Here is a 19532-nt window from a genome sequence, read left to right as displayed (position 1 = left end):
GAGCAGTTTACAGATCTCGTTAGAGCATTTTCGCGTTTCCCTTGATACTGATTCCTCGCAATACCCTCGGGGTTAAGGCGGAGAACCAGCAATCTGCTCACTTAGAAGATGATTCATCTCAGTGCGGAGGAATCTCCCTTAGAATCAGGGACGCGTGGCTCCTTCTGTACAGGGCAGCCAATTGCAAGGAGGAAAGCGGCCAGGGGGCCGCACCCTTGCCTGTCCTGGCCGCGTCATTGGCTAACAGCCGCGTCGTTCTTTCGCGGTGCCACGTGACTGTGCGTGCTGAACTTTCGCTGTTAGAGTTGCCTTCGGCGCCTCCCGGTCGGTTCCTTCTCGCAGCTCCCCTGGGCTCCGCCTCCTCCAGGGGCCGGGCGATGGGCGGGCAAGGGGGCTGGCGGGTTAAAGGGAGTCAGGCCCGGGAGTGGGCTGCTTCTGCCCGCGCCACCCTATCCCCTCAGCACCGCGGCGGCAGAGGACGCGCCTTGGATCCTGGTCGTACGGGGCGGCCTGGACTCGAGAGGTGAGGAGAGGGGAGGGACTAGAGACGCGGGGGAGACAGCGGTGCCGGCCTTCCCGTGGTCAGCGGGCCTCTCTTGGGGTCGTCCTCGCCTGTGACCCACGTGTGGTGGAAGGAAGCGCACACCAACGGTAGCCGCGGGCGGTCGTGGCTGGGCCGTGCGAGGTGGGTGTGCGTAGGAGTTATTTCCTCTGTCGGTAGGGGCGGAGGCAGGGCCAGCGTCAAAGCCCCACTCCCCCAACCCGGGTGATCCCGACCCAACTCCGACGGCAGAGGGCTGCCCACCCACCACCCCACACTTCGCGCCGGGTGCCCCGCACCCCTCTGGTAACGGTGCGGCTCTTCCACCAGAGTCCTCGTAGTGCCTTCTCGAACCCAGATATCTGGGAGCAGGACCAAGGAGATAAGAGCCGCCACCACCACCTTAGACAGATGGGGGAACTGAGACTTGGGCAGGAGAGAGGACTTGATTACCTTGGTTTTTAAAACCACACACCTGGTTAAGTACAAATCAGGACCTGTAGTTTTTCGAGACTCATAGACTTAAGTTGAAATTCTTTCACTGGATAGATGGAGACACTGAAAGGACACAGAGGGACAGAGCCTTGCTGGAAATTACACAGCAAGTCATTTGCAGAACTAGGACTTGTACCCAGCTTTACCAAACTCAGAGACTATTAGGCTGGGCCCTTCCTTGCACAGATTGGGGACCACGGTGAGTTAGACGCATTCAGGACTTAAACTCCTTTCTGGCACTCATTCTAGTACCTTTTTCCTCCTTGTCCCTAAGGCTTTTTATGTGAAATCTGGAACTAATGTGATATCCAGTACTGGGTTAAGCAGAAGTTCTTGTCTTTGAAAGTTGAGTCAAGAAATGGAGAGCCAAAGCTGTTGGCAAGAAATAAGCCCCCCCCCTTTTTTTTTCTTCAGTAATCTCAATGGATGGAGACTAGTAGCTGTCATTTACTGAGCAAATGCTATGTGCCAGGCGCTGTGCTAGGTACTTTACTTGGGTTAGTTTTAAAACAACCCTGCAAGTTGAGTAATGTTATCCCCATTTTACAGGTGAGAAATTAATGCTGAGTAAAATGAAATGTTTCAGTCAGTGTCATACAGCTGTTGAACAGTGTAGCTGGGATCTGAATAGAGATCTGTCTGACTCCAGAACATACCTAATGATTCTCCAAATAGGCCCTCAGCCCACTGACTCAGAATCACCCAGGGAGCAGTCTTGGATCTCATCCCTGGATTTGTCTGAGAATCTGCATTTTAACAGATCTTCATGTTTGATATCATTGTATTGTACTATAATTTGCTGCCTCCTGGAGGAAGATCTAGAGATGACCTATTCAGGGATTTGGTGACTAGATTAGATTCACTAGGGGTCATTTTGTGCATTGATATTACTTTTAATGAGTATAAACCCCCAGGTAGATGATTGCCAGACTAATTTTTTTTTTTTTTTTTTTTTTTTTTTTGGTGTGTGTGTGTGGTATGCAGGCCTCTCACTGTTGTGGCCTCTCCCGTTGCAGAGCACAGGCTCCGGACGCGCAGGCTCAGCGGCCATGGCTCACGGTCCCAGCCGCTCTGCGGCATGTGGGATCTTCCCGGACCGGGGCACGAACCCGTGTCCCTTGAATCGGCAGGCGGACTCTCAAGCACTGCACCACCAGGGAAGCCCTTTAGTATGGTTTTTTTTGTTTGTTTGTTTTAAAAATAAATTTATTTATTTTTGGATATGTTGGGTCTTTGGTGCTGTGCGCAGGCTTTCTCTAGTTGCGGCGAGCGGGGGCTACTCTTTGTTGTGGTGCGCAGGCTTCTCATTGCGGTGGCTTCTCTTGTTGCGGAGCATGGGCTCTAGGTGCACAGGCTTCAGTAGTTGTGGCATGTGAGCTCAGTAGTTGTGGCTTGCAGGCTCTAGAGCACAGGCTCAGTAGTTGTGGCACACAGGCTTAGTTGCTCTGCAGCATGTGAGATCTTCCCAGGCCAGGGCTTGAACCCGTGTCCCTTGCATTGGCAGGCAGATTCTTAACCACTGCGCCACCAGGGAAGCCCCAGACTAATTTCTTGACACAAACTTGGTTATGGTATATGGGGGTGGAGGGGGAGGAGTAACTGCTTTTTCTTCACCACATAGGTCTTTTTTTAAAAGATTTTTTAAATACGTATTTCTAAAATTTATTTTATTTATTCTTTTTTTTTGGCTGCGTTGGGTCTTTGTTGCTGCACGCGGGCGTTCTCTAGTTGCAGTGAGCAGGGGCTACTCTTCATTGCGGTGCGCTGGCTTTTCACTGTGGTGGCTTCTCTCGTTGTGGAGCACGGGCTCTAGGTGCACAGGCTTCAGTAGTTGTGGCTCGCGGGCTCTAGAGTGCAGGTTCAGTAGTTGTGGCACACGGGCTTAGCTGCTCTGAGGCATGTGGCATCTTTCCTGACCAGAGCTCAAACCCATGTCCCCTGCATTGGCAGGCGTATTCTTTCTTTCTTTCTCTCCCTCCCTCCCTCCCTCCCTCCCTCCCTCCCTCCCTCCCTCCCTCCCTCGGGTCTAGTTGCAATGAGTGGGAGCTACTCTTTGTTGTGGTGCTGGACTTCTCATTGCAGTGGCTTCTCTTGTTGTGGAGCATGGGCTCTAGGCGAATGGGCTTCAGTAGTTGTGGCATGTGGGCTCAGTAGTTGTGGCTCGCAGGCTCTAGAGCGCAGGCTCAGTAGTTGTGGCACACGGTCTTAGTTTCTCCACAGCATGTGGGATCTTCCCGGACCAGGGCTTGAACCTGTGTCCCCAGCACTGGCAGGTGGATTCTTAACTACTGCGCCACCAGGGAAGCCCTTTACCACATAGCTCTTAAACTATTATTTGTCCATTCACTCAACAAATATTTGTTAAGCACTTATTAGGTGCTCTACATGTTTCAAGGTACTGGGGATACAAGTGTGAACTGTATTAATTATTAAAATTAATAATAGGCTCAGAAATGAGGTGAGCACTTGGCCATAAAATTATTGCTTTGAACTAGCTCCTAAGACCTCTTAGCAAGAAAATAAATTTGGGGGTCATGTGGTATTTTAGAAGAGATCTAAGCTTGGAAATTGGAAGATGAGGACTGAGAATCTGGTCCTACCAGTTGAGCAAGTGACTAAACTTCGATGTTTTTCATACTGGAGAATAGGAATTCATACTCTGATTCTCAGATTTACTGAGGAGGCAAGTGGGAGAAGTAGATGAAATCTTTTTAAAAATTTTATTAAATTTTTTTCTTTTTTTCTTTCTTTTTTTGTTTTTGTTATTTAGATGAAATCTTTTTTTTTTTTTTTTTTTTTTTTTTTTTGTGGTACGCGGGCTTCTCACTGCTGTGGCCTCTCCCGTTGCGGAGCACAGGCTCCGGACGCGCAGGCTCAGCGGCCATGGCTCACGGTCCCAGCCGCTCCGCGGCATGTGGGATCTTCCCGGACCGGGGCACGAACCCGTATCTCCTGCATCGGCAGGCGGACTCTCAACCACTGCACCACCAGGGAAGCCCTAGATGAAATCTTTTTGAAAGCAGTGAATTACTATACAAGGAACTATTTAATTATTTTACCATGGTTTTACATTAAGCTATTTTCCTCTTGGGTATTTTATTCTTTTGTCTTATATTGGGCTTTATACAAGAAAATATATATCATAGTGCTTATACTACTGATATAAGCCTTGTGGTAGTTCTTCTTTTTGCATCACAGAAATAAACGGGCATTGTTAATCATTTGTGATAACTGGAAAACAAGGAATTTTTTTTTGGCTTCATTATATTAACTTGAAACTTCACCTATTTGTTCATTTCAATAAACATAGATCTGTAACCATACATAGCAAGTGGGAGGCATTGTGTTAGGTTCTGGGTTATGTAGACACGAGGATGACTTGGTGTCTGCCCTAAAGTGATGCTCCCGTTTGAGACACATGTAAACTTGAGTGCTAAATAGCTGTATGTCATATGTTGGGGAAGCATAGCCTAAGAAGTTTCAGCCCTCTTCTCCTATGTCATTTGAGGTGGGACTTAAAAGATTAGAAAAAGGACCAAGATAGATGGACATAGAAGGGAAAGACATCCCCGACTGAAGGAACGACATGAGCAAGGGCCCCAAAGGGCAAAGGATGTTTATTAGTATTTTCATGGACTGGTGATTGGAACACTGGTGCATGAAAAGAAGCAAGAGAAAGGCAGTTGCAGGCTCATTCACAGAGAGAAGACTATACTAAAGTTATTTGACTATATTCAGTAGGAGGTGGAGAGCCATTGCAGATTTTTGAAGAGTGTATCGAAATGGTTTGATGCCATGTTGTTAACGAATGCTTCTCTTGCAGAAGATGCAACATGGGATGGTGGTTAAAAACGTTGGTTCAATTCAGTGTTTTAAGGCTGAAGTATGTCTGCAACTTTCAAATAGTTGAGGGGAAAAAAAAAAACCCAAACGAACCAACCTGAGTGTATGAAGAGTGCAGAAGTAGTGCAAATGTAGCAAAACATTAACAATTGGTATATTGTTAAATGGGTGAATTGTGAATAAGGTGTTCCATGTATCATTCTTTCAACTTTTCTGAATATTTGAAAAGCTTCAAAATAAGCAGTCCAGAGACAGAGAGTAGGTTTGAATCAGACAGGTCTTGATTCTCGTCATGGTTCTACTGCTTATAAGCTGTGTGAGTACTGGAAAATTATTTCTGAACTATATAGTCCACACCTATTCCAGCCTAGTTTAACTGGAATTTTCCACTTAGGAGAAGAGATTTTTTTTTGGTAGATGACTTATTCACATTAATATTAGGCTAATGCTAAGACTTCTTGGGACTTCCCTGGTGGCGTGTAGTGGTTAAGAATCCACCTGCCAATGCTGGGGACACAGGTTCAAGCCCTGGTCCGGGAAGATCCCACATACTGCAGAGCAGCTAAGCCCATGCACCACATCTACTGAGCCCGCCTGTCACAACTACTGAAGCCCGCGCGCCTAGAGCCCGTGCTCTGCAGCAAGAGAAACCACCGCAATGAGAAGCCTGCGCACCACAACGGAGAGCAGCCCCCGCTCGCTGCAACTAGAGAAAGCCTGTGCGCAGCAACAAAGACCCAGTGCAGCCAAAAAAAAATAACTTCTCAAGTTTTCCGCAAACCTTAGATTGAGGTTATTTTATATAGTAGCTGTTTATATCCCCTTCTCTGTCTTCTTTTGGATTATTTAGTATTTTCTGTAATTCCATTTTATCTCCATTGTTTATTAGCCATAACTCTTCGTTATTAATGGGATTACATTAGAATTTATAGTATGCATCTTTAAAAAATTATTTATTTGTGGCTGCGTTGGGTATTCATTGCTGCGTGCAGGCTTTCTCTAGTTGCAGCGAGCAGGGGCTACTCTTCGTTGCGGTGCGCGGGCTTCTCATTGTGGTGGCTTCTCTGTTGCGGAGCACAGGCTCTAGGCACGTGGGCTTCAGTAGTTGTGGCATGCAGACTCAGTAGTTGTAGCTCACAGGCTCCGTAGTTGTGGCGCATGGGCTTAGTTGCTCTGCGGCATGTTGGATCTTCCCCAACCGGGGCTCGAACCCGTGTCCCCTGCATTGGCAGGCGGATTCTTAACCACTGTGCCACCAGGGAAGTCCCAATATAGTATGCATCTTTAACTATCACAGTTTGCCTTCAAGTGATATTATACCATTTCATGTATAGTGTAAGAACCTTGCAATACTATGCTTTCTCTCCTGGCTTTGTGTATGTTAATATATATATAACATAACATTGGCCATTTAAACCATTTTAAAGGTACAGTTCAGTAGCATTAAGTACATTCTCAATGTTGTGTAACCATCACTACTATCTATTCCCAAAACTTGAAACAGCAACTCTGTAACCGTTAAGCAATAACTCTCCATTCCTCCCAGTCCCTGGTAACCTCTAATCTATTTTCTGTCTCTATAAATTTGCCTATTCTAGATATTTAATATAAGTGGAATTATATAATATTTGTCCTTTTGTGTCTGGCTTCTTTCACTCATCTGTGTTGCAGATGAAGAGTATCAGAACTTAATTTCTTTTATTTATTTATTTTAAAATATTTATTTATTTATTTGGCTGCATTGGGTCTTTAGTTGTGGCATGCAGGATCTTTTTTAGTTGCGGCATGTGGGATCTAGTTCCTTGACCAGGGATTGAACTTGGGCCCCCTGCATTGGGAGCACAGAGTCTTAACCACTGGACCACCAGGGAAATCCCTGAACTTCGTTTCTTTCAAATGGCTAAATAATATTTCATTGTGTGGCTTAGACCATAATTTTTTTTTCCATTCATCTGTTGATGGATACTTGGGTTGTTTCCACCTTTTGACTATTGTGAATAATACTGTTATGAACGTTTGTGTACAAGTATTTGTTCGATCCCTGTTTTCACTTCTTTTGGAGATATACCTAAGAGTGTAATTGCTGGGTCATATAGTAATTGCGTTTAACTGTTTGAGGAACTACTGAACTGTTTTCTACAGTGTTTGTACCATTTTACATTCCCAGTGCAATGTATTAATTATCTTTCAAAAGTCAGTTAATTATTTTTGAAAAAAAATATTTTTTTGTTAAAATAACTTTTGAAAATAAAAACCACTCTATCCATCAACAGAAGACTTATTAAGTGCCTCCTGGGTGCCCAGTTCTATGCAGGGTGTTGTGAGAGTTCACAAAAAGTATAAAATATCTCCTTGAATAATTCTTAATCTAGTTGGGAAGATAAAGCATATATTCAGCTGACATTTGTTAAGCATCTAAACAATGGGAATTCAGAGAAAAATGAGATACTATTTATGTGCTGATGACCTATATACTCTTCCCCTCACCATTTATTTTTTCACTTTTGGCTTCTCTCCGATGCTTGACACCCCCATTTCTAATTGCTTACTGGACATTCTCATTTGGATATCTAATAGAAATCTCAAACCTATGAAATATAAGTCAAACTTTTTGTTGCCTCTTATCTTTCCATTTCCTCCTCCATATTCCCGTGCACTATTCTTTTGTGTGGTCCACCTCAGAATTCATGGTAGATGTGTCCATCTCCTTTAAGCACCATCACGTGTCTAATTGCACCACTGAAATGTCAAACCTCCATTCCTGCCCTGTCTTAGAATTTATGCCTTTGTCAGCCATAGTTTACAGGGTGAAGTCCAGGCTGACAAGGGATTACATAAGAAACTGATCTTTCACTTGGTCTTTTTTTTTTTTTTTTTTAAATTTTATTTTTGGCTGTGTTGGGTCTTCATTGCTGCGTGCAGGCTCTCTTTAGTTGCGGCGAGCGGGGGCTACTCTTTGTTGCGGTGAGTGGGCTTCTCATTGTTGTGGCTCCCCTTGCTGCGGAGCATGGGCTCTAGGCACACAGGCTTCAGCAGTTGTGGCATGTGGGCTGAGTAGTTGCGGCACATGGGCTCTAGGGTGCAGGCTCAGTAGTTGTGGCGCACAGGCTTAGTTATTCCACAGCAAGTGGGATCTTCCCAGACCAGGGATCGAACCCATGTCCCCTGCATTGGCAGGTGGATTCTTAACTACTGCGCCACCAGGGAAGTCCCTCACTCCAGTCTTGCCGCATGCAATTTCACCCCAGGAATCTGGCAATCTAGGTGACTTCTTCCTGGGTCTTGGGTTTTCCTGGGACCCTTCCCTTGCCTGAGTTTCCTTTCTTTTCTTACTTTGCAACTTCCACACATTGGCCTACAGACTATTCTCTGCTCTCTCAGAGTATGCCAAACCTCTGTTATGGCACTTAGAATGTTATAGTTTATCTGTTTATAAATCTGTCTTAACTCACTGATTGTGGGTAGAAACTGGGTTTCTTATTCATTTTCATAAGAATTTACTGATCTCCTACTATGTGCTAAGCATTCTTCTTGGTACTGGGGATACAGTAGATATGAGAAAGACTATAAATAATAGTTTTTTAAAAGTTTAAATACATAATATAACTTCAAAAGTCTCTATGAAAGTGCTGTGAAGAAAATAAAGCCAGATGAGGGTTTAGGGAATGATGGAGTGGCAGTATTATTTATTTGTGATGGTCAAGGAAGGCCATTGTATGGAGAGGATATATAAGCTAAGGCATGAAGGATGAGAAAAGGCCTGCAGAGATCTGAGGGTGTGATTGTTCCAGGCAGAGAACTTGAGCAAGTGCAAAGACCCTAAGAAGGGAATCAACTTGCCATGTTTCAGGAACAACAAGAAGGCCAGTAGAAAATGAGGGTGGAGAGGTGGGCAGGGTTCAGACATTATAAGGTATTGGAGTAGCCCACGTGAGATCTGATGGTGAAGGGTAGTGAGAAGTGATTGGATTCCAGATACTTTGGGCAGTGGGGAGAGGATGGATATATTACTCATGGTAGAGAAGACAGGACTTACTATGTGGGTGTCAGGGAGGATAAGGAAAAGAAATATTGACTCCTAGATTTGTAGTCTAGGTTCTGATGCATTGTGTCTAGCACAGTGGTTAGCTTACAGTAATAAGCAGGCTAGTACCCAGTCTGTAGGCGCTCACATAGAAAGTTAACCAGTCCATCCTTGGAAGGCTTGTTGGCACTTCACAGAACAAAGATGGGTCTGAATTTTCATCTCTGGTGGGGGGCAGTCCTCTCACAGTATTAACTTCCTAGTCTAGGGCAAAGAAACAGTGGCCTGGGCTCCAGCCGTCCTGGTTGCAGGCACCTGTAAGTGGGATGGAGATGGATACAGAAGCCTTTGCTCATCCTTAGCTTCCCGGGCCTTACAATGCTGTTATCTTTCCTGAACTTGTCTGACAACAGTGAGTTGGAGGATCAAATGGGACAGTGTAAATGGAGACTCTGTCTTGGTTTTACCTGTTTATGGTTTAGGTTTTTTTTTCTAAAATAATCTTAGGGACTTCCCTGGTGGTGCAGTGGTTAAGAATCCGCTTGCCAATTCAGGGGACACGGGTTCGAGCCCTGGTCTGGGAAGATCCCACATGCCACAGAGCAGCTAAGCCCGTGCACCACAACTACTGAGCCTGCGCTTTAGAGCCCACGAGCCACATCTACTGAAGCGTGTGCACCTAGAGCCTGTGCTCCACAGCAAGAGAAGTCACTGCAATGAGAGAAGCCCGCACACCTCAACCAAGAGTAGCCCCCACTCGCCGCAACTAGAGAAAGCCCGCGCGCAGCAGTGAGGACCCAATGCAGCCAAAAATAAATAAATAAAAATAAATAAATTTATAAAAATAAAAAAATCTTAAACTAATTTTTATTCATAAAGGGCAAAAAAGGAAAATATTACTTGCTTGCTTGAAAAAGAATTGAATAACGTAACAGACCAGAAGATGTAATAAGATAATTATTGTCAAATGAGTGATACAGTAAGTGATTTTCTCGAAAACCTTCAGCGCCTACGTACTGTCTGCAGGTGAAAGTCTACCTTTCTTAACCTGGCATAAAAGCCTTCCAGAATCTCCCCTAGGTACCTTTGCCACTTCTCCTATTGATTTCCCATATGCATCTGCTGCTCTAAACGTATCATACTATTTCTCATTCTTTCCCTCCAACCCCAGAACTATTGCTATTTGTGTTTCCTTTTCCCTCATCCGTTTTCCAAGTCCTTTCCTCATTCTTTCATCTCCGACCCAGACTTCAGATCCCAGGTGAGATATCTTGTTCCCTAGAAGCCTTTCTAAACTGTTCTATCTCTTGCAGATTTCTTCCCTGCTTAGATGCTCTGATCCTAGTAGTTGGCAGCTTCAGTTTTATTTAGCAGTGAGTTGTGGCATACATACACAGAGCAGAGCATGAATATGGAACCGTTATGTTTCAGAGGCAGACTTTACCAGTCTCTGAACACTGTTGCCTTCCAAAAAGGCATTTCAGTTTCACAAATTGCAGAACTGTTTCATATGCACTATTGGTTAAAATTATATGCTGTAATTACTTACCAAAAGTAGACATTGTTTCTCTTATATCTGCAAAATTTCAAAAAGAAGTTGGCTGACCACTGTCAGGCTTACATAGAAGGGATATCCCTCTCTTTTAGTTCAGTTCTCTTAGACACTCAGTAATTCACATGGGAAACAGTGCCAGTGCTGCTGTTTAGTCACCAGGGTAAGACAGCTTTCTAAGTAGTCACACTGCATGTGCCTAATTAAAGAAGAAAGTACAGAAATGTTTTTCCTTTTTGTGTTGCCTGAACTGCCATTATACTTTAATATATGAATATGTAAATGTATTTTTCAAAATGTTTTGTTGTTTTTTCCCTCCAGTTCCTGCAAGGTAATGTGGAAGGTTCAAGTGTTTCACTTGAACTCTCAATTATCAATGTTGATAAAGGGAAAAACTACCCTAGATGATACAGGAGAATCCTATTTTACTGAATTTCATGGAATATATAGTATGTATTCCAACTTTCTGAAAATGGGAGTCTGGCTATAGACTATATTTCAAGGATAAACACTGTAACTTCATTTTTCATGAAGCAGTTGGTGAATACTGTAATTGAAAGCAGTAACAGGCCTGGGGGAATGAGAGGATTTTTGTGCAAAAAGGGATACTTGAAAAATTTGTTCCAGAGTAGATATTTCCACCTGAAAATAAATATTGCTTTGCATCCTACTTTTTCTGTATTTCAGTTATTTGTTTATCAAATATTTTCATTCCTATTTTCGAAAGCATATACTTGGACACTTCAAGGGGATACAAAGATGAAACAGAATGGAGCTTGCTCTCAAGGAGCTTAATTTGTATGGAGGTCATACCTACAGTTTAGTTTAAGATAATTTTTAATGTAGTTTTATATTGTTTGGGGTTTTCAAATAGGCTTGAAAAAAGGGAAAAAAGTAGTTTTGAGGAGAATTTTAGGGGGTGACTCGGATCAGTAAGACTATAGATGGTTTTTGGATTCAGACTGATGGTTAAATCATTTCCACTTCTAGGACTGTTTGTGAGTGAATACCTAAGTTTTTGAGAGCTGGAGATGGAAAAGGACTATGGCCATTAGTATAGAGAAAGGAGAGTTGGGCACAAGTTTGTAGATGTCAGTGCCAGGTCATTTTGGGTAGCAGGTAGGTGAAACTGGGATGTGTAGGATAACTGAATTTCAAAGTGTTTAGAAGTACCTGAAGTTAGAGAAAGCTAATATAGGAATAGTAACATGCTCAAAAAAAGAGCTATTCTTGGAGTCTTAAAATCTGGATTTTATTATCTGGTTTAGTCACTTACACAAGCTAGATGAATTACTAAATTGGTCAAGACATTTCACTTTATTATGATCTATCTATATCTTTATATTTAAAGTGGGCTTTTTATAGACATCATATAGTTGGGTCTTATTTTTTAAATCTTATCTGGCAATCTGTTTAATTGGCATGTTTAGACTATTCACATTTTTAAAATATTTATTTTATTTATTTTATTTTTGGCTGCTTTGGGTTTTTGTTGCTGCACGCGGTCTTTCTCTATTTGTGGTGAGTGGGGGCTACTCTTCATTCCAGTGCATGGGCTTCTCATTGTGATGGCTTCTCTTGTTGCGGAGCATGGGCTCTAGGCGCACAGGCTTCAGGAGTTGCAGCACACGGGCTTCAGTAGTTGTGGCTCGTGAGCTCTAGAGCGCAGACTCGGTAGTTGTGGCGCACAGGCTTAGTTGCTCCGTGGCATGTGGGATCTTCCCGGACCAGGGATCGGACCCGTGTTCCCTGCATTGGCAGGCAGATTCCCAACCGCTGCGCCACCAGGGAAGCCCCGACTATTCACATTTAATGTGATTTTTTTAGTATGTTTGGATTAAATTCTACCATCTTGCTAGCTGTTTTCAATGTGTTCTATCTGTTTTGGGTCTCATTCTTCTTTTGGGTTAATTGAGAATTTTTTATGATTCTATTTGTCTCCACAATTAGCTTATTATTTATATCTTAAAAAAATTTATTGGTTACCCTTGAGTTTACAATGTACATCTTTAATCAGAGCCTACTTTCAAATAGTATTATATTACTTCATATATAGTATAAGACCTTACAATTCTTAATTCCCCCTACCATTCTTTGTGCTCTTGTTTTGTGCATTTTATTTTGCATGTGCTGTAAAAATGCATTTCTATTTTTGCTTTAGACAGTTATTTTTTTTAGAGAAATTAAATATTTTTTTAGTTAAAAATAAATATTGTTTTCATTTGTTCCATTTCTTAGACTTTATTTGTTGGGTACTGTGTAGACCTGAGTTTTTGTCTGGTGTGTGTGTGTGTGTGTGTGTGTGTGTGTGTGTGTGTGTAGTAGTGCTGGTCTGCTGGCAATAAATTCTCTTAGTGTTGGTCTGAGAAAGTTTTTATTTCTTCTTCATCCTTCAAAAAATATTTTCTCTGGGGATAGAATTCTGGGTTGACAGTTACATTTCTGTGATAAGGTATCACTCCATCTTCTGGCTTGTATGGTTTCCAATAAGAAGTCTGCTGTAATTCATGTCTTTGTTCCTGTGTATGTAGTGTGTTTTTGTTTTTTTTTCCTTTGGCTGTCTTTAGAATTTTATCTTTGTCTTTTGTTTTCAGCAGTTTGAATATGATATGTGTAGGTGTGTGGTGCTGTGTTGTTTGGTTTAGTTTTGTATTTGTCCTTCTTGGTATTCTCAGAGATTCTTGGATCTATAGTTTGGTATCTGTCATTAATTTTGGAAAATTCTTGGCTATTATGTCTTCAAATATTCCTTCCACCCATTCCCTGTCTTCTCTTTTTGGGATTCTAATTATGCATAAGTTAGATTGTTTAATACATCCCACAGCTCTTGGATATTCTCTTAAATTATTATTTTTCATTTTTAAAAAAATTCTGTTTTTCTCTTTCTGTTTTAGTTTGGGTAATTTCTATTGACCTATCTTGAATTTCATCGATTCTCTCTTTGGCTCTGTCAGGTTTGATGGTCCTGTCAGAGGCATTCTTTATCTCTGTTACCATGTTTTTCACTTTTATTATTACATTTCAGTTCTTTCTTACAGTTTCCATCACCCTGTTGCACTTTCTAGTATTAATTTTTATCTTTTTCCTTTCCAGCTAGCTGCCATATAGGGCAAGATTTGAATTTTGTTAGTTTTTTCTTATGTCTCTTTTAGGTTTGGAAAAGCCTTTTGGCCCAGAACTCAGTAAGAACTATTCCAAAATAGAAGGACATAAGGAATGCACTCAAACTAGCTTGGCCTGAAAGTAGGAAGTGAGAAGAGAGTTATAGATCAGTTGCATTGAGGAATGAAGAGCTGCTGTGTGTATTCACCAATCTGATTGACCTGCCCAGGGTAAGTGGTCATCTAAATCTTTTCTTCCTTGTCTATTTAACATGACCATCAACGTAACTACTGTTTTACTCTTGTTCAGTGGGATGACCAGCTATAGGCCTTTTATCCTAAACAAAATTAATGTGGGTTACTTTGACAAATATTGTGTTCTTGAATGGGTCATGGGTCTTGGATTATGGCATCTTGGCAATATTAGGTTTAGAGAACCTCACAAGGGCCTATCTTTCTGTCAATTCTGAGGCAGGAAACTACCCGAGTCCTTTGTCTAATATATTTTATCTCTTATTGGCCACAGTCATAAATTTGTTTATTCATTTATTATTTCCTTCATTCAAACATTTTGTAAGCCTGCTATCTCAGAGTTACTGTACATTGTTGATGATTACAATGACGAACAAGATGTCCTTTCCTCCAGGACCTGGAGCGACTCTTCCTTAACTGATACAAAAGTATGGTTAGTACTGTAACAGAGGCGTAAAGTGCTATGGGACACAGATTCATTTGGGCTGGGGTCAGTGCTTTGAAGAAGAGATTGCATTTTAACTGGGTTTTAAAAATGATTGGGGTCTTGATAGAGAGTTGGTTGGCCATTCTAAGCTAAGCAAACAGCCAGTGCAAAGCCACTGATTTGTGAAGTATTTGGCAGTTTACACTCTGTTCCTCTGAAGGTCTGTTTCTTTTTCCTTCTCTTTTACTCTTATTACAAGACTTATTTTTTGTTGTCCCTCCTCTCTTTTTGCTTATTTTTACCTTCTTTGTTTTCCTGTAGTTCTTATCAGTAGATCTTATGGCAGTAGTTTTATAGTTTAGGACCCGGAGATGCAGGATCACCTGGATCTCCTCCTAGTTGAAGTGTTGGGCAACATTATTCCTCCATTCAGCTTATGTTTTAGAGTGTATACTTAGGATAGTAAAGAGAATCTTTCTTTGCATGAATATAGATCCTGCCCATAGGGCAGACATGACTCTATACTAGAACAAAGTAGAATAGAACAAAACCTTTCAGAGATCAGACACTTGCCCCATCAGCCTACTGCATGCTGTTGATGTTTGTTTCCTTCAACAGTCTCTTATCAGCTTCTCTCTTTTCTTTCCTACCAAACCAGAGCATGTTGTTCAGAGACACAAATGCATTCTGTGCTAGTTTATTTTTTTTTTCTCAAAACATATCTTTACTCTGTCACTCACATTTTCTTTCTGTTTATTTTTCAACAACTAGTAGGTTATCTTAAAAGGGACCCACCCCCTGAAAAAACAAAAATAAAAACAAAAAAAACATCTTCCTTGTTTCAGGGACTTTTGCAGGTAAGGTAGGTGTCAAGGTTTGAGACCAGATCCTCTTTTGCAGTATTTGTGGGAGTGAAAAATCTGAAAATAAGACTGTTAGTAGCATATAGAAAGGAGGAGACAGACTACCCCAATACCGTTTCTGGCGAAAAACTTTTCAGGGGGAGCTAGGCAGAGATGGAGTAGAATCCTTGATAGTTTATACTTTTGGGAAGTCCTGTACTCAGTGAATTATTTGCTTTAACTTGGTCTGATTCTTTTTTCCTGGATCAAGACAAATGAGGCTCAACTAAGGAAAGTGAATATAAGATACTACCCCTAAGTGAACTTCTCTTAACTAACTCTCATGAATGACAAGTAGAACTGTTAAAATGTGTGAGTACTGAGAATTACTTAATCAGTTAACCCTCATATTTTCTCTGGGGTAGGAGGTTGAAACATCTATCTCCAGAAATGTCTTTGAAAAATAAAGAGCAAGATGACCAATACAGTCCTCCATCTAGGATCCATCTGGAGCATGAAGAGGAATCATGTAATGACTTCCAGCAATTTGAGACCAATGATCAATGCAGACCTTATCCTAGGATCCATTTAGAGCCTCAAGAGAAACCGGATACTAACTTCAAGAAATTTGTCATCAAAAAACTAGAGAAGAGTTGCCAATGCAGTTCAACCAAAGCCAGAAATATCGTTTTTGGCTTCCTTCCTGTTTTGCAGTGGCTCCCAAAATATAATCTGAAGAAAAACATTTTAGGAGATGTGATGTCTGGCTTGATTGTGGGCATCTTATTGGTGCCCCAATCCATTGCTTATTCTCTCCTGGCTGGCCAAGAACCTGTCTATGGTCTGTACACATCTTTTTTTGCCAGCTTCATTTATTTCCTATTGGGTACCTCCCGTCACATTTCTGTGGGCATTTTTGGAGTACTGTGCCTTATGATTGGTGAAGTAGTTGACCGAGAACTATACAAAGCTGGCTATGACACTGCCCATGTTGCTCCTTCTTTAGGAGTGGTTTCAAATGAGAGCACATTATTAAGCCAGACATCAAGCAAGATATGTGACAAAAGTTGCTATGCAATTATAGTTGGCAGCACTGTAACCTTTATGGCTGGAGTTTATCAGGTAAGAAACAGTGGAATAAGTGGTTGTTTCTGGCAAAAGAAATCACTATGCATGAAATCTCAGATCTGTAAGGGAACTTAGCAATCGTAATAATTAAAGCTATCATTTACTGAATGCTCAGGATATGGAAGAGGTAGAGCCAAAATTTAAACCCTGGTTTGACTCCACAGGTAAGATAAGGCTGCTTCTATTTTCTCAACCCTAGGCAGCCTCTTAACCAATGAATTTCAGTCAGCCAGAATTTAATTATTTGATTGTAAAAATTCAGACCGAAAGGGACCTCAGACCACCTAGTACAACTTCTTAATTTTGTATATCGAGAACTATCAGATTTGCTTGAAGTTATTTGTGGTTGGTTATTGGCAGAGTCAGCACTAACAGGGAAGAGGGCAACAGAATGGGGGTTGGGAGAGGAAGAGTGCAAGAGTTTTTCAAACTACAGATGACTTCCCCCCTTGTTTTAGAATTGATGCTCTAATGAGTGACTCTCACTAAAGATAGTAGTTTTCTTGGACTGCTGGGAAGGGAAGAAGTTGAGGACCACTATTTCATGCTATCAGCCAGGAGAAGGATTAGAAATGAAATTCTTTTGGGTCTCCCATAGAATCCACTAATCTGCCATTTTCATCATGCCTCTGCCTTTTGGCATTCAGGAGTCAGTGCCAACGTTAAACCTCTTCTCTGTTACAGACACGTGGAACCAATATAGGAGGGGGACGAGAGCTCACTTTATTAGGTGCTTGGATAGAAGGAGAGGGAGAAGGGGCTGGTGTGCAGAAGAGTTGTGCCCCTCAGAGTTCATTTTTGCTTTTTTGTTAGTATGCCTCACCAAGAATGAGGAAGGGTGCCATAGAACTCTGAGGAATTATTGGGAAGAGGAAAAAGAAAGAAAGAAAATGTTATGTTTTTGAGGATATAGAATTAACATGGGAGGCAGTATGGCATAAGCACATATGCATTGGATGAAACTAGTTTCTCAGTTTGAAGTTAGATTAAAGAATTCTATAATAATTTTTAAAGTGTGATCCTATTTTGATGTGAATCTAGTTTTTTGTTTTATCAGTTAAAACTTTACTTTTACAGTAATGATTTTACTGATTTAAAGAAAAATAATTTAAAGAATTTACTAATTTAAATTTACTAATTTAAAGAAAAATACATGTTTTTTAAATTAGAATTTTTCCAACTTGTGTTTTTATGATTTCTCATGGATCCTTGAGAAATTTTTTGTTTTTCAAAGCGATCTGAACCTTATTCAAGTTTAAGAAACATTGTGCAAGAAGGTGGGAATCCTAAGCTCTTGTCTGGGCTAGTCAGTAACACTGTGACCTTGGGCAAGTTGCTTAGCCCTCTGAGTGTCAGTAAAATGAGCCCTCTCTTTGTAAAATGAGAGGATTGATAAATGATTGTGTTTTTTTTCTAGCTCTAACATTCTGTGGTGCTCTGATGGTATGTCTCCACACAAAGAAATACCAGGGGAGTACAGGATTTAGAAGCTCTTTTCCATTTATATTTAACACTTGTATATCCTTCCTTCCAGGTAGCGATGGGCTTCTTTCAAGTGGGCTTTGTTTCAGTCTACCTCTCAGATGCCTTGCTGAGTGGATTTGTCACTGGTGCCTCCTTCACAGTTCTTACATCTCAGGCCAAGTATCTCCTTGGACTCAGCCTTCCTCGGAGTAGTGGCGTGGGATCACTCATCACTACTTGGATACATATCTTCAGAAACATCCATAAGACCAATATCTGTGATCTCATCACCAGCCTTTTGTGCCTTTTGGTTCTTTTGCCAACCAAAGAACTCAATGAGCGCTTCAGGTCCAAACTTAAGGCACCTATTCCTACTGAACTCTTTGTTGTTGTGGCAGCCACATTAGCCTCTCATTTTGGAAAACTAAATGAGAAATACAATACCAGTATTGCTGGACATATTCCCACTGGGTTTATGCCACCCAAAGCACCGGACTGGAACTTAATTCCTAATGTGGCTGTAGATGCAATAGCTATTTCTATCATTGGGTTCGCTATTACTGTATCACTTTCTGAGATGTTTGCCAAGAAACATGGCTACACAGTCAAAGCTAATCAGGAAATGTATGCCATCGGCTTTTGCAATATCATTCCTTCCTTCTTCCACTGCTTTGCTACTAGTGCAGCTCTTGCAAAGACATTGGTTAAAGAATCCACAGGCTGTCAAAGTCAGCTTTCTGGTGTGGTGACAGCTCTGGTTCTTTTGTTGGTCCTCTTGGTAATAGCTCCTTTATTCTTTTCCCTTCAGAAAAGTGTCCTTGGTGTGATCACTATTGTAAATCTCCGGGGAGCCCTACTTAAATTTAAGGATCTGCCCGAGATGTGGAGGATTAGCAGAACAGATACAGTTATCTGGTTTGTTACTATGCTGTCCTCTGCACTGATAAGTACTGAAATAGGCTTGCTTGTTGGGGTTTGTTTTTCTATGTTTTGTGTCATCCTCCGCACTCAGAAGCCAAAGACTTCATTGCTTGGTGTGGTGGAAGAGTCTGAAATCTTTGAATCCATGTCTGCCTACAAGAACCTTCAGGCTAAGTCAGGCATCAAGATTTTCCGCTTTGTAGCCCCTCTCTACTACATAAACAAAGAATATTTTAAATCTTCCTTATACAAAAAAACTCTCAACCCAGTCTTAGTAAAGGCAGCTCAGAAGAAGGCAGCAAAGAAAAAGATCAAAAAGGAAACAGCAACTCTCAGTGGAATCCGGGATGAAGTTTCAGTGCAACTTTCCCATGATCCCTTAGAGTTCCATACCATAGTGGTTGACTGTAGTGCAATACAATTTTTAGATACAGCAGGGATCCATACACTGAAAGAAGTTCGCAGAGATTATGAAGCCATTGGCATCCAGGTTCTGCTGGCTCAATGCAATCCCTCTGTGAGGGATTCCCTGGCCCGGGGAGAGTATTGCAAAAAGGAAGAAGAAAACCTTCTCTTTTATAGTGTATATGAAGCAATGACTTTTGCAGAAGACTCTCAAAATCAGAAAGATATGTATGTTCCCAATGGTCTGAGTTTTTCCAGTGACTGACTGAGAAAGTAAATAGAAGGAAGAATACTGTCTAGCCCCAGAGGTTAAAATTTCAAGTTTTTTTGGCTTCCCTGGTGGCGCAGTGGTTGAGAATCCACCTGCCAATGCAGGGGACACAGGTTCGTGCCCCAGTCCGGGAAGATCCCATGTGCCACGGAGCGGCTGGGCCCGTGAGCCATGGCTGCTGAGCTTGTGAGTCCAGAGCCTGTGCTCTGCAGCGGGAGAGCCCACAACAGCGAGAGGCCCGTGTACCACAAAAAAAAAAAAAAAAA

At 41.8% G+C, this 19532-nt stretch overlaps 1 protein-coding gene across 4 annotated transcripts; it reads left to right on the top strand.

Annotated features, from left to right (window-relative positions):
• Positions 1–272: 272 nt before the first annotated feature.
• On the top strand, positions 273–19516 carry SLC26A2 (solute carrier family 26 member 2). 4 transcript variants are annotated; one of them, XM_059062209.2, is made up of 5 exons: positions 384–523; positions 1091–1235; positions 13608–13787; positions 15503–16199; positions 17740–19516. In XM_059062209.2, the coding sequence occupies exons 4-5, from the start codon at positions 15528–15530 to the stop codon at positions 19258–19260; spliced, it is 2193 nt and encodes a 730-aa protein (XP_058918192.1). In that variant the 5' UTR covers positions 384–523; positions 1091–1235; positions 13608–13787; positions 15503–15527; the 3' UTR covers positions 19261–19516. The 4 variants fall into 4 exon arrangements, with proteins under 4 accessions (XP_058918189.1, XP_058918192.1, XP_058918191.1 ...); XM_059062210.2 differs by having other exon boundaries at positions 441–685; XM_059062206.2 differs by lacking the exon at positions 1091–1235 and having other exon boundaries at positions 273–523.
• The last annotated feature ends 16 nt before the right edge of the window (positions 19517–19532 follow it).

The sequence above is a fragment of the Kogia breviceps genome, chromosome 4, assembly GCF_026419965.1.
Source record: "Kogia breviceps isolate mKogBre1 chromosome 4, mKogBre1 haplotype 1, whole genome shotgun sequence".
NCBI classification, from domain to species: Eukaryota; Metazoa; Chordata; class Mammalia; order Artiodactyla; family Physeteridae; genus Kogia; species Kogia breviceps.
Note: the sequence above shows the minus strand (reverse complement) of the source record. Positions and strands in the feature narration are given on the sequence as shown.